This window comes from Notothenia rossii, assembly GCF_949606895.1.
Source record: "Notothenia rossii genome assembly, chromosome: 4".
Classification (NCBI taxonomy): domain Eukaryota; kingdom Metazoa; phylum Chordata; class Actinopteri; order Perciformes; family Nototheniidae; genus Notothenia; species Notothenia rossii.
In genome coordinates, this window is record NC_136902.1 from 41,492,939 (window position 1) to 41,506,547 (window position 13,609).

General features: G+C 41.4%; 1 protein-coding gene across 1 annotated transcript in view; it reads right to left on the reverse strand.

Annotated features, from left to right (window-relative positions):
• Positions 1–13,609, reverse strand: part of prkcz (protein kinase C, zeta) — a 183,747-nt gene that overhangs the window by 25,028 nt on the left and 145,110 nt on the right. Inside the window, exons 12-13 of the mRNA XM_079673749.1 lie at positions 4,021–4,100; positions 2,426–2,515 (exon numbers count right to left, since the gene is read on the reverse strand). Of these exons, the coding sequence (XP_079529875.1) occupies positions 2,426–2,515; positions 4,021–4,100 (170 nt within the window). The remainder of the gene's footprint in view (positions 1–2,425; positions 2,516–4,020; positions 4,101–13,609) is intronic.

The window sequence follows — 13,609 nt, forward strand, 5'->3', positions numbered from 1 at the left end:
GGTTCATTGCTAGTTTTGGGCGTGGCTGTTCAACATGGTCCGATTGTCCGGCTACTGTAACTGTGGCACAGTTGTAGTTTCAGTCTGATTGTTTTCGGTTTCATTTTAAAGTTTTATTTCAATGATGTCTGTTTTTTTTATGTCTTTGTGTATTTCCCCCCTGTTTGATAGGGTCTCCTGGCGTTATTAGTTACACCAGGTTCCCATAAGCCCTGAAACCACGTGTCCTCATGTACACCTGCACTTTATCTGCACTTTAAAGTGTTGTCTGTTAAAGGTAGGGTAGGTAATTCACTTCAGAAACACTTTTTGTTATTTTCCAGGGAATGCTCTTAACATCCCGATAGCAATGAATACATTAAATGCTTTGACAATAAATACATTAAAAAAATGTAATCTGTGGAAGACGTAGCGCTGTAAAAAGCACGACCAATCATCTGAGCCGGCCCGGCTAAAGTAACTGGATGGCCTACCTGCCTGTCAGCCTTCTGTCTGTGCACAAACTTATCTTATGCCCTCTTTGGTCATGTGCGCGTTTGTGTGTGTTGGAGGAGGGGCTCTGTAAGGAAGTCTGAAGGAAGGGGCACATTTTTTTTTTTGGCTGCGTTCTTTCAAATTCTAGCAGACTCGAGCTGGTTTCTCCATTCTTACCTACCCTACCTTTAAGTCTTCCTGTCTCCTGCGTTTGGGCCAGACCCCTCCCCTCCTGCTGACAGCGGTGGTTTGTAAAGCCCGCGTCACACTGTCCCGAAATTGACACCAGATGGACACACGAATATGGAATTGTGAATTTTGCACGAAGATGGCCCCGAAGTTGGTCAACAGCCAAGCAACAGCTGAAGCAAGTACGATGCCTACAGAAGGCCACACCATGGCACCCGAACCACACACGGAAATATGGTCGTAGACTTTACTGATGATTTAGAATGTATCCAGACTCAACGTAAGAGCTTGTGCCTCTTCGGGGGGTGCTAACATTTAAACATACACTTTATTCTTTACTTTCTCCATCTTTATATGTAGATTAGAAGATATCACTTATCTCCGTCATGTTGTTTCCATAGCAACAACAACAACTTCCTGTCAACAGCGTAAACTCGCCTTCAAAATAAAAGCATCTAAATAAAACAGGAAGTTAACCTAAATTACATTTAAGACATACAACTGCAACGAAAGTAACAAAAACAATGTAATATCCTTTTCAGTTTCACAGAACACAAATTGAATTATTTACATAATATGTTTACATGATTTTGCTGTGCAATAAATGCAATCTCGATGTCATCGTACTATAATACGATGGCTACACAACGTCATTGTGAGGGCTTCACATAGTCGTGTTGCCTTCCTAAGACAATCGGGCAGCTTCTTGTTTCCTTCGTATTGTCTTCGTGGGGCGAAAAATGCCCGATGGCACCGATGATCAGACGAAGATGACACGATTTGACGAGATGCCCTCACGGGTGCCTTATGAAGGGCAAAATTGATACACAAATTCAACACGAAAATGAACCTTCGCAAGGTCCTTCGGCAAGTTTTTGGCATGCCAAATATTTTGCCACCGCTCACGAAGTTGCTGCCGGAGCCTGAGAAACTCCACCGGTGGTCATACGATGGCTTAAGATGCCCTCACGAATGGCCCGATGTTGCTACAATCAGAGTCAAATCAAATTTAGGGGACGCCATGTTAGATTGATCCACAGATCCTAAAGCCCCGGTCATCATGATCTCATGGGTTCAAATAATCAACTCAAAAGTTAAGCTCACATGATAACGCTCATGTTAACATGATGTGTAAACATTAAAGTCAGCTTACATTTTCATAAATGTCTGCATGGTGCTTTGTTCATGGTTTGTGCTAACTGTTTTTTCCTTTTTTGCTAACATTAGCTAACATGCCGCTCGGAAGTGCAACAGGTAAAGCAGCGAAGTGTATTGCTGAGGAGGAGATATTGTGTTTTACCTTTCAGGACATACAATGTGGCACTCCAACGACATGAAGGTCACTGAGTGGGATTTGGCATTTAAACAGTAATCTGTCAAAGTATTGTTTGATTTTTGTTGACTAAAATTAAATAAAAAAGGTCTTGGGGACCTTCTGTGTCATCTTTACATTCCAAGAAAGTTTTAGAGAGAATATAACTGCAACTTTTATATACATGTGTATATTTTGAAAATGTCATCCCAAAATGTCTCCTTGTCCTTTGGGATGAACAAAGAGGATTTCAGCTGGTAAAAAACCCACTTTTCTTTATACTCAGTTAGAATGCAGTATTTACATGAATGTGAATGAATGAGTCTCCGGCCACATCCCACAAACTATGCATGTTAAATAATCGAAGTGCACATTAACATAGCTGCGATAAACAACATTTATCCAATCATAGCATGACATGTCTTCTGTCCTCACTCACTCTGCTCTTACCTGGTCCCAGTCTATACTGCGGAAAAATGTGTGTGACTTGATATCTGTGTAGCCTGTCTCGACCTGGCACCCCAGCCGCTCCTTGGGATCCTGTTGGGACCAAAACAGCTGGTCAGCGAGATAAACAGGATCATCTGTATTTCAAATAGAGACTATTCTTTATAATTCAGCATCTGCATGTAAACAACGCAGGCCTACTGTCAGGGTGATTATACTTAGCTCTGCACTAATAAAGTCCAGGGGGGGGGGGGTGTCAAAAGATAGCATTCACCCCATTTTCATATTAGATATTAATAAGAGAAAGAGCCAACATGGACAATTAGCAATAATGCTGGCCACACATGTTTTCATCATGTTTATGTGCACATGTGGCCCCCCCGCTTGCCGCTCAGCTCGGACTGCGCTCTGTTCATTACAACAATTATTCTGAAGACTTAAAGAGTGGAAGTGTATGTGAAGGCTGTTAGCAGCCTCATGCTAACAGATACACTAAGACGTCACACACATGCAACCTTGTAGTCGGTAACAAACTGATTAAAAAATAATATATATATTTCTTAAAGGGCCTTCTTAAACGTAATGTTGATTTTTTTTCAGGCCACTTCCATTTATTAGTATGACAAGGCTTGAAACCAGAATGAGTAAAATAATAACTCTAGTGTTATATTACCTATATATTTTTGTCAACAGATTTCATATGAACACCAACAGCTCAATGGCTCACAGATGTACATCTGAATTGAATTACAATTACTTGGAAAAACCATAAGTAAGTTCTTAAAAAAGGACACATTTGATGCTCTAGTTAGTATTTGTGGTCATAGGACAATGTGTGTGGATCAAGTCAAAATCACCTACAGTGTGTGTGTGTGTGTGTGTGTGTGTGTGTGTGTGTGTGTGTGTGTGTGTGTGTGTGTGTGTGTGTGTGTGTGTGTGTGTGTGTGTGTGTGTGTGTGTGTGTGTGTGTGTGTGTGTGTGTGTTGTAAACGTAAAAATGTCACCCAGTCCAGCAGTGTAATGGCAAACAATCGCATTTATGTTGTACTATTGTCCCAATGTGTTTTACATCTTACATTGTAAAATAATTTACATTGTTTTCTTGTGGTTCATACTAAACTTTAGTATTAACATGATTTCCTTTTGCATTTATTTGCATTGCATTTGATATTAAGTCAATTAAAAAGGATGGTAAGTAATCAGTTTACATTAATTACATTTTCTGATACCAAGATAAGTTTACATTTTGTACAGGTAATTGGTAATTGTAACTGAATACATTGGTTATTATTTGGATTTCACCATTGTAGCACAGGACAACAGAGTAAATACTGGCCATGATCCTACAATGAGCAGCAGCAGTGCGCACACACACACACACACACACACACACACACACACACACACACACACACACACACACACACACACACACACACACACACACACACACACACACACACACACACACACACACACACACACACACACACACACACACACACACACACACACACACACACACACACACACACACACACACACACACACACACACACACACACACGGAGGGCTGCATTGGGAGGGACTGCTCTCACCTTGTTTAGAAAGCCCTTCAGTACGCTGGCAGCTTTCACTGACAGAGACCTTGGGATGCGAATGGGCTTCTCAAGAATTACTATTGGAGAGAAGAAAAGAGAGAGAGAGGGAGAAAGGAGGAAGATCGTGAGTAGGGAGGAGGATGATTCACAGTCCAACCTGCCTGTGGGTGACCATGTCTGCTGAGTGGGAGTCAAAGGAGGGGAGGAGATACAGAGGACTGTTTTCTTCTTCTCTCACTTCTGATTGTCTACACACAGCCTTGAGACTCACACAGCTTTACAATGTCATACAACCGAGAACAAAAACTCGGTGAAAAATAGTTTTCCCTCAAAATCTAAAAAGGTTATAGCTCTGCCTCAAACTGTAGTGCTTCAATACACAGCTCAAGGTCACATTGTCAGTGTGTGCACGTGTTTACTCTCTGTCACTACCATGTGTCAGAATAACAGAAGTGACAGAATAGTGTAAACTGTAAATTGGACATGGTATGCTCAGATCAGGTGTTTCTTTTGAGCAAAGAAGATTTCAGCTGGTAACAAAACCACTTGTCTTTATACTCAGTTGAAGTGCAGTAATTACATGAACGTGAATGAATGAGTCTCCAGCCACATGCCTCATCAAGCTATTAGTGCACACTCTTTTCCCCGGGGTTTGCCTCTCAGGCTACAGGCTTTTTGTTCCGTCTAATTTTTCACCTCATGTTACTTGTTTTATACGTTTCATGTTTTTCTGCAGCTGTTACTTATTAGTGATTTTTCTACTCAGGTGGACAACATGTATTATTGTAGCGGGTTGTTGGGGGTCTGTGCAGCCAGGATGATCTGCAGACTGTTGCTGAAATAAAGAAGTGTCTCAACTCCGTCTTTAATGACGTTTTTTAATGATATCTATCACTGCCAGAATTTGAACTGTTGTTCGTAGTTAAGATGCAATTCAAATATTACTTATGATACTCCATGGAGGAAAATGACTAGAGATAAGGTTCATTAAATTAAAATGTTTGCCTTTTTTACTTCAAAATGCAAATTTTTAATTTAATTCTAATTTAAATGAGTGTAAATCAGGTCTATTGACCATAAATAAAACTATATATTAATAAGATGGAATGAAGTTGGCTAAAAAGGTGTAAAACAGAATACGTTGATTCATTATACAAGCTTAATAAAGAGTCAACAAAAGTAGCCAGGAAGACAAAACAAAGGTTAAAGAACCATTATTCTGGAAAGCACAATATCCAACTTTGTCATAATGTATTATTTGCTAGATTAATATGAATCTAAATAAATACAACAAACGGAATTCACCGAATTCCATAGTTTTATTTCAATGTGTCCCTCCAGCTTTAACTTTGCTTGGTGTTTGTTTAATGTCGTAAAATAATCCTCTCACTTGTCAGGGAAATGACACCAAAAACAGAAGAGCACAGCCATGTTCCAAAACCTCTCCGGTGCACATTAAAGCTGAATAAATATTGGTACAAAATGTTAAGACTAGTTTAGTTATTTACAGCCGATTTGAGCTTATGATAGATATACAGAAATACTGTAATATTCATTCAGCCTGGTGAATACTTAGAGAGATAACTGGGGAAAAGCTACTTGGTTGACCTGGAGTGAAGATGTTGGCGTTTCTAATATATTTCTGTCATCAAAATTGTACATGTTATCACAAGAATGCCACCTTGTGCTTGGCTCCCCACTGAGTCAAATATATGTGTGTCTGAAGCTATAGGGTTGCAGCAATGGGACACAGAGCAGGGCTGGCAAAGGGTCCATAGGTGGCATATGGCTGGGCGGCACCTATAGAGAAAGGGTTGGTTTCCGTTGGCAGGAACTGGTGTAAGAACCTGCTGCTCCACCAGCGAGACGGCAGGAGGACGGGCTAGTAACAGATGCTAGCCGCGGAGCCCTGACAGCCACAGCAGAGACATATTGCGACACACGAGGCTATATGGAGGAATTTCTGTTATACAGGACTGTATGGGTGGCTGTGTGAGAGAGGGAGGTAAAGGGGGGGGTCTATGTGAGGCTACCATATGGCTCCAGGAACACAAATACAAATAGGACAGAGATTGTAGAGGGTGTGATGAAACCAAAACCTTGTTTCCTTTGGTCCGAACCAAAGTTAGCTTTGTTGTTATTGTGTATTAAGTTGTTTCGCTTTTCAATGTAATGTAATTTCCTTGAGAGCTGGCCAATCCCTAGAAGTTTAAAATCTCACATTGGTGATTGTTAATTACAATATTGTGGTAAATCCTTGAAGGTAATGCATTTGTTTTACAGTCGCTCGTCTAAAACTTGGCTTTTATCCAATGACTGTTTAGAAAGCAAGACATGGATATAACCATTAGCTGGGTCAGATGTCCATCAATCAACTAAGTCTGGAAATGTATGTAGTGGGTGGAGGCCATTCCATGAGAGTTTGAGTGACATTTGCCCGAGTGTCTTTTCAATTGGGTATGGAGGTAAATACAATTGAAGCAATACTACATGCAAAACTCACAAGAAACGCCTGGCTCATAAAGATTTTTTTTTATAGATGCATTCCTCCTGAATTAAATGAGTATTTGTTGTGTCTCGTCAAATGTGTTACTTATGTTTATGTATTATGTCTGTCATTTTCATGTTTTTTCACGTCTGGTCATGTCTGTTTATTTAGGTTCTTCATCTCTAGTCAGTCTCTGAGTTTATTGTCACGTCTCGTTTTCCATTTCCTGTTTTATTTTGTACTTACCTCTTGTCTTTCATTTCAGGCCTGTTTCTTCCTCCCCTTGTGGGCCATCATCAGTGTCTGCCCCGCCCCTGATTGTTTCCACCTGTTCCCCCTCACCTCATGTTTGAATAGTCCTGTCTCTCCCCTGTCCTCTGTCAGTTCGTCTTGTTTGTTTCTCCGAATGGTCGTGGCAAGCCTCAGCTCAGAAAGGATCGCTTTCACTCATGTCAGGTTTTGTTTCTTTTGTTAATTTTGTAGGCTCAAGTTTTTCTTAGGTTCTCTTTTTGTTATGCCTATATTTTTCCGCCTTTTGTTATTTCCAGTACCTACTCTGTTAAGAGGGATTACTTGATCTGTGAAATTAAAATTACATTTTTTTCATCGGCAGATATAGAGCATTGTGGGATGTTGACACACATTTTTCTCTCAAGCGAACTGGCAATCGAAACCCCCGGCTCCACAGTGTTACATTCATTCCTCAAATATTCATTTCTTGCTCAGCTCACATGCAACAGATTTTCTTAATGTCCTTTAAAACAGTGGTTCTCAACTGGTCAGGCCTCGGGACCCACTCTTTCCTTAGTCAATAGATTGCGACCCAACATTTTTGAACCACTCAAATCTATTCAACGAAAGATGGTGCTGTGATATATACGCTTTTCAGCATACATTATTAATTAAAGTAAAGTACAGGGCATATATCCCTTATTTTTAGAAATACTAACATATAAACTACGCATTCTAGTACACTCTGAGAAGAAAATAAATAAATCTATTACTACCCAACATATTCATAATATTTGATGCCATTGTTTGTTTTTTACTTTGTTCTGAAGCTGAACTTGCTGCTCCACACAGAGAGAAGAGCAAAGAGGAGCTAGTCTTAGTGAATTACTTTAAATTGTGGGAAAGGGTAGATAGCCCCCATTGTTCTGTGAACTGTCAATCATCAAACCGGGGTCATATTTCATTATGTGAATAGTTCTAACGCTAAGTTATTCTCCATGGGGACTTCCGGCAACAATCTTGATTCTGATTGGCCAGAAGACTCGAAAAAACATCAGCAAAGATGTTTTATTGAGAAGATGATCACTACGTGACAGAAGTTTTCAGAACCGTTTATTGTCTCCGGTACTTCCAGTCCAACGCCGACTGCATGCACAGCGTAAGGAAATCGGGCCTTCCAAATAAAAATTTGACTTTTTTCCATGTTTTTTTTTCAATTTATTTTTCTTCACTCACACATCTGCGACCCACTCGAAACGGGTCCGCGACCCAAAAGTGGGTCGCGACCCACCAGTTGAGAAACTACGGTGGCCAGCAGGTGCAAACGCGGAACAACGGCCAAAAACACATACATAAGCAGGAAACAGCTGCAAATCCTGAAATGAAAGGGGGGCGCTATGTGGAACAGATTGATGTCTGACCAGACATCATCCGTACATGTTGTATTTAGTTTGCATCATTTCTGTAAATGCAGCGTTTCTCTGTTGTATTTGTTTTCAGGGTTTGTTTGTTTTTCATTTCATTATTTGCAGGTGTTTCCTGCTTATGTATGCGTTTTGGGCCGTTGTTCCACGTTTGCACCTGCCGGCCACCGTAAGAAACACTGCTTTAAAACATTAAGAAACCAGTTTTTTTTCTTTTTCTGCCTGACCACCATATCGTCATCCAATGGGGTTTAAGAGACCATATACTCTGCCAACAGAGTATTCAACTCATAAATCGCTCACTTTTTAAGTAGAAATAGACAAAACATTTACATCAATAGGAAATAAAAACTAAATACCAAAATGAGAGCAATGGTTATTTTCCTTAGCCTTATCAAATTATATCACTAATGTAAATGCAACAATAAGTCACTCAAATGCCAATAAATCTCACAAACTAAAATAAAACAGGAGTGGATTGAGAGACTACAGCAAACTAAAGCTAATTAACATGTGAGAGCAATAACATTAGCTTTATTTCTGAGGTTCACTCATTTCAATGAAGCATAAAGACCCATCTAAGCCTGGATTTACAAACACACATAAATCCTTTACAGCCCAGAGGTGATTGTTATTTACATGGCATCTGTTTTCCACACTCTCAGACTCTCAGTTATGCATCACAAAGGGTTAAACTAACATGTTTTTGTTTAAATGGCACCAAACAGCCTGCCAGACGCTCTCAATACTCATATTTGATTTCCCAATATCCCTCTACTGCTAATCCATAAAGCACAGGATGTAGTGAGGAGCTGGAGACACTCCTGATCATGAAACAGGGACCGACATTACAGAATACAACTAAAAACTGCTGTATGACTTTTCTAAATAAATAACTTTAAAGTGAAAATATACTTTTGTAAATATGTATTTAGTGATTAAGAACTGCAGAAACATCCATCATTTATAATCCAAATTAAACAGTTTTGAGAAAGAAATACCCCCCCAAGGCTATTATTGTCTGTCTAACACTGGTTGCCATGGTATTCATTCAGAAATGTATGATCTCCACAGGATGATTGCAAATGATTTATAATATTTTCGCCAGCTCCTTCATCAGGACAAAATTTTCCTCGGTTTTTATTCTGTTGGTCAAATTTCCATGCCAGGAGACTTCCGGTTGGGCATGACGGAGTAGAGACGTGCGTAGTTCTGCTCCCGCAAACTTTTGTGCTGTAACTTTTCTGAAGCCCATAACTTTTCTTTAACTTACATTCAAGTGAACATTAATATTATTCCGCTCACAACGCCACCATAGTATGCCGCCCAAATCGGCGAAAAGCAACAAAAAAGAAAAAACCGCCGGGACCGATAGCCCCGAGCTAGCTAGCAACGATCTCAACATGGCGGACATAGCTAGCCTCCTTGAAGACCACCATAGAGCTCTCTCTGCCGACTTTAAGTCTGCCATCTCAACTCTTGAAGCCAAACTAGACCGAATCCAAGCGACTGTGTCAGACCACGGGGCAGACAATTGCTTCGCTCGAGTCCAATGCTAACTTGCAGGACGAACGCATGTTAGCCCTGGAGGCTACTTGTGCTACGCTAACGGACAGCAATGCTAAACTGTTGGCCAAGGTCACTGATCTCGAGTCCCGCAGCCGGCGCAACAATATAAGAATTGGCGGTTTGCCAGAATCCATTGAGGGCCCTCATCCCTCGACATTCTTCCCGAAGCTGCTGATGGAGGTCCTTGGTGAGGGCGTCCTTGATTCGCCGCCGGAGTGCAACAGGGCCCACCGACAAGCCCAAGCCGGGACAGAGGCCACGGCCGGTCATCATCCGCGTCCACAGGTACCAGCAGAAGGAGAATATTATCCGTGAGGCCCGGGCCAGGAGAGGCAAGCTACAATACCAAGGTACGCCCATCGCCATCTACGAGGACTACGCACCCGAAGTGATGGAACAGCGCTACAAATACCGAGAGGTGATGGCGGAGCTTTACACCCTAGGGCTCAAGCCAGCCCTGCTGTTCCCTGCGAGGCTTTCTATCGTATCGAAGGAGGGAGGTAAGAAGAGATTCTCCTCGGGGACAGAGGCTAAATGCTACATAGCATCCATTCGTCCTGACGCTGAATCAGTCTCACGCGTCTGATGGGACGTTTAGTAAGAGACTATTATTACTTTTTTTGTATTCTGCTTTCATGGACACTTTTTGTACATGCACTTTGGCTGCTCTGGTATTTGCACTGATAGTTTGAGCCTAGTGCTGATATTGCAATGAACATGAATGTACCTGCTACTGTTTACACTACATGGGACCCAGGTACTTGAACTGTTCTGAATGCTGTATGAACTGATTCCTTCTATGGGTTTTAACCCTTAAAGTGCAATTCTATTTTGTTTTACTTGATCTCTGGGCCTTATTTTATTTATGTATGTTACTTGAGATATATGTCAGTGCCTTATTGCCCCCTGCTATGCTTATATTGGTAGGCTGTTTACCTATCTATGGATGTTAGTATAATTGCTATTTTATGCATATATATATATACACTTGAGTTTTTTGTTTTTTTGTTTGTTCACTTGATACTCTTCCGTGTTACAATGGGCTTCCCGCTTTTAGTATAGGGAACGGGACCCCGGAAGATAAGTTCTGCTGTTGAGCTTTGAGCTATAGCGCTCAGTCAGGGTTTGTATTTGCGAGGGTCCGGGTATGGTCACATTTGGGTTCATGGGTTGTGTTTTGTTTATGGTTTGTCTATTTTTGCCTTCGCTTGTTTTTTTTGTACTGTTTTTTCCCCTTCCCCGGTCTTCTTCTTCCCCCCCACCACTCCTCTCCCCTCAGTCCTCGGGAAGTACAACGTTTTCAGACCACCTTCATTAGACTCCCCATATGACTAACAGTATGACGACTGCTGGCAGAAGTGTGCGCCTGATCTCCTGGAACACCAGAGGAATGAACAAAGCTATTAAAATTGGTAAGGTCTTGACTCGATTGCAACATCTTAAAGGGGACATTATATTTTTACAAGAAACACACCTTAAAACGTCTGACACCCTTCGCATCAAGCGGGCGTGGATGGGCCATTACTTCCACTCAAGATTTTCTAGTAAAGCCAGAGGTGCTGCCATTATTATTCACAAGAGTGTGATGTTCGTACCAACAAATACTATTCTCGACAATAATGGCCGCTACGTCATAGTTTCAGGTGTCTTGCAGGGCATGCCTGTAATTTTGGTTTACTGTTTACGCACCCAACTGGGATGATGACCAATTCTTTATGAACCTTTTTGCTAAAATCCCGAACGCAGACAATCACCGCATAATCGTGGGTGGAGATTTTAACTTGATTCAAGATGTGCATCTCGACAGGTCATCCCTTAAACTTGGCACTCTCTCAAAATCCGCCAAAGTAGTCTCAAATTATGCAGCACAATTAGGAATCTCAGACCCTTGGAGATTTAAAAACCCTCAAAGTAAAGCTTTCTCTTTTTTCTCACACGTCCACCACACATTCTCGCGAATAGATTTTTTTCTGCTTGATGACAGCTTGCTACACCTTGCCAGCGCGTGTCAATACCATCCTATAACCACCTCAGATCACGCCCCTGTATCAATTGACATCCACTTCCCTCTTAGTGTTACTCCCGCTAAGTTGTGGAGGTTCAGTTCCCACCTGCTGTCAGATGACAAGTTTAAGGACTTTGTTAACTCTCAGATTCGTTTATATATCGAAATTAATGACACTGCTGACGTAAGTTGTGGAACAGTGTGGGAGGCTCTCAAAGCCTATGTTCGTGGGCAGGTTATATCGTATGTTTCCAAACTAAGAAAGGATGAAAGGGTTCGGCTGTCGGCAATTTTGGAAGAACTTCTCCGAATTGATGAAACGTATTCCTTCTCCCCCTCACCAACCTTATATAAAGAACGCATATTATTACATTTGGAACATGACCTTTTAATGACGAGCGTAGTGGAGAGACAACTGAGGCAAACTAAGCAGCGCTTTTTTGAACAAGGGGACAAGGCTGGGAGGCTTCTGGCTCAACAGGCTCGGGCAGTTAACGCTTCCAGATTAATCCCCAAAGTAAAGTCGCCCGAAGGCAATTTAGTCTCTGACCCGATTTAAATAAACAAGTCTTTCTTTGAATTTTATAATAATTTGTACACTTCTGAATGCCCCACAATTGGCACAATAAACCCAAATCCTCTTGACTCCTTAACTTTCCCCCAAATTGACGTAGTTAACGCAGGCGGAATGGGGGACCCCATTTCCACTTTAGAGATACAGGAAGCCATCAAATCTATGCAAAATGGGAAATCCCCTGGTCCGGACGGCTTCACAGTCGAATTTTACAAGGCATATTCGTCTCTTTTGGCCCCAATTCTAGCAAGGATGTATAATGATTCCCTTAAAGAAGGCAGATTACCTCAAACCCTGTCCATGGCATCCATCTCTCTACTATTGAAGAAGGATAAAGATCCTACTCTCTGTGGCAGCTACAGACCAATTTCTCTCCTAAATGTTGATTGTAAAATACTGGCTAAGATTTTGTCCCTCCGCCTCCAACTCGTGATACCTTCTATAGTTCCGCTTGACCAAACAGGCTTTATGATAGGGAGACACTCTTTCTTCAATACCAGGAGGCTACTTAATGTTATTTTCTCGCCCCCGTCCAATGTCCCCGAAGTCATAGTTTCACTCGATGCGGAAAAAGCTTTTGATAGGGTGGAGTGGAGCTACTTGTTCTTCATTTTAGAAAAATTTGGCTTTGACTCCAAATTTATTTCTTGGATTAAGCTTTTATATGCCTCACCTTCTGCATCGGTAAACACAAATGGCATTCAATCGTCTGCTTTCCCTCTCCAACGTGGGACACGCCAGGGCTGCCCGCTTTCTCCCCTATTGTTTAATTTAGCCATCGAGCCTCTAGCTATATGGCTCAGAGGCCATAATGGGTTTGAGGGCATCACTCGTCATGGTATAGTTCACAAACTTTCCCTTTACGCGGATGACCTTCTCCTATACGTCTCCAATCCTGTGTCCTCTCTCCCTCCTATATTGTCAATCCTTGAGCAGTTTGGTCGTTTATCAGGCTACAAATTAAATCTCCAAAAGAGCGAACTATTTTTTGTAAACCAACTGGCGAAGACACTCCCCCCAACCGCTTTTCCCTTTAATATTGCATCAGATGGCTTCAGATACTTGGGGGTGTCCATCACCAGCTCCTTTAAAGATCTGTTTCCCAAAAATGTTCAACCACTCTTAGCTAAATGCAAATCGGATTTATCTAGGTGGTCTTCCCTTCCCTTATCCCTTGTTGGCCGTGTCAATCTTATTAAAATGGTAATTCTGCCGAAATTCTTATATCTCTTCCAGCATATCCCAATTTACATCAATAAATCTTTTTTCACCAGTCTTGACAGTCAACTAAATGC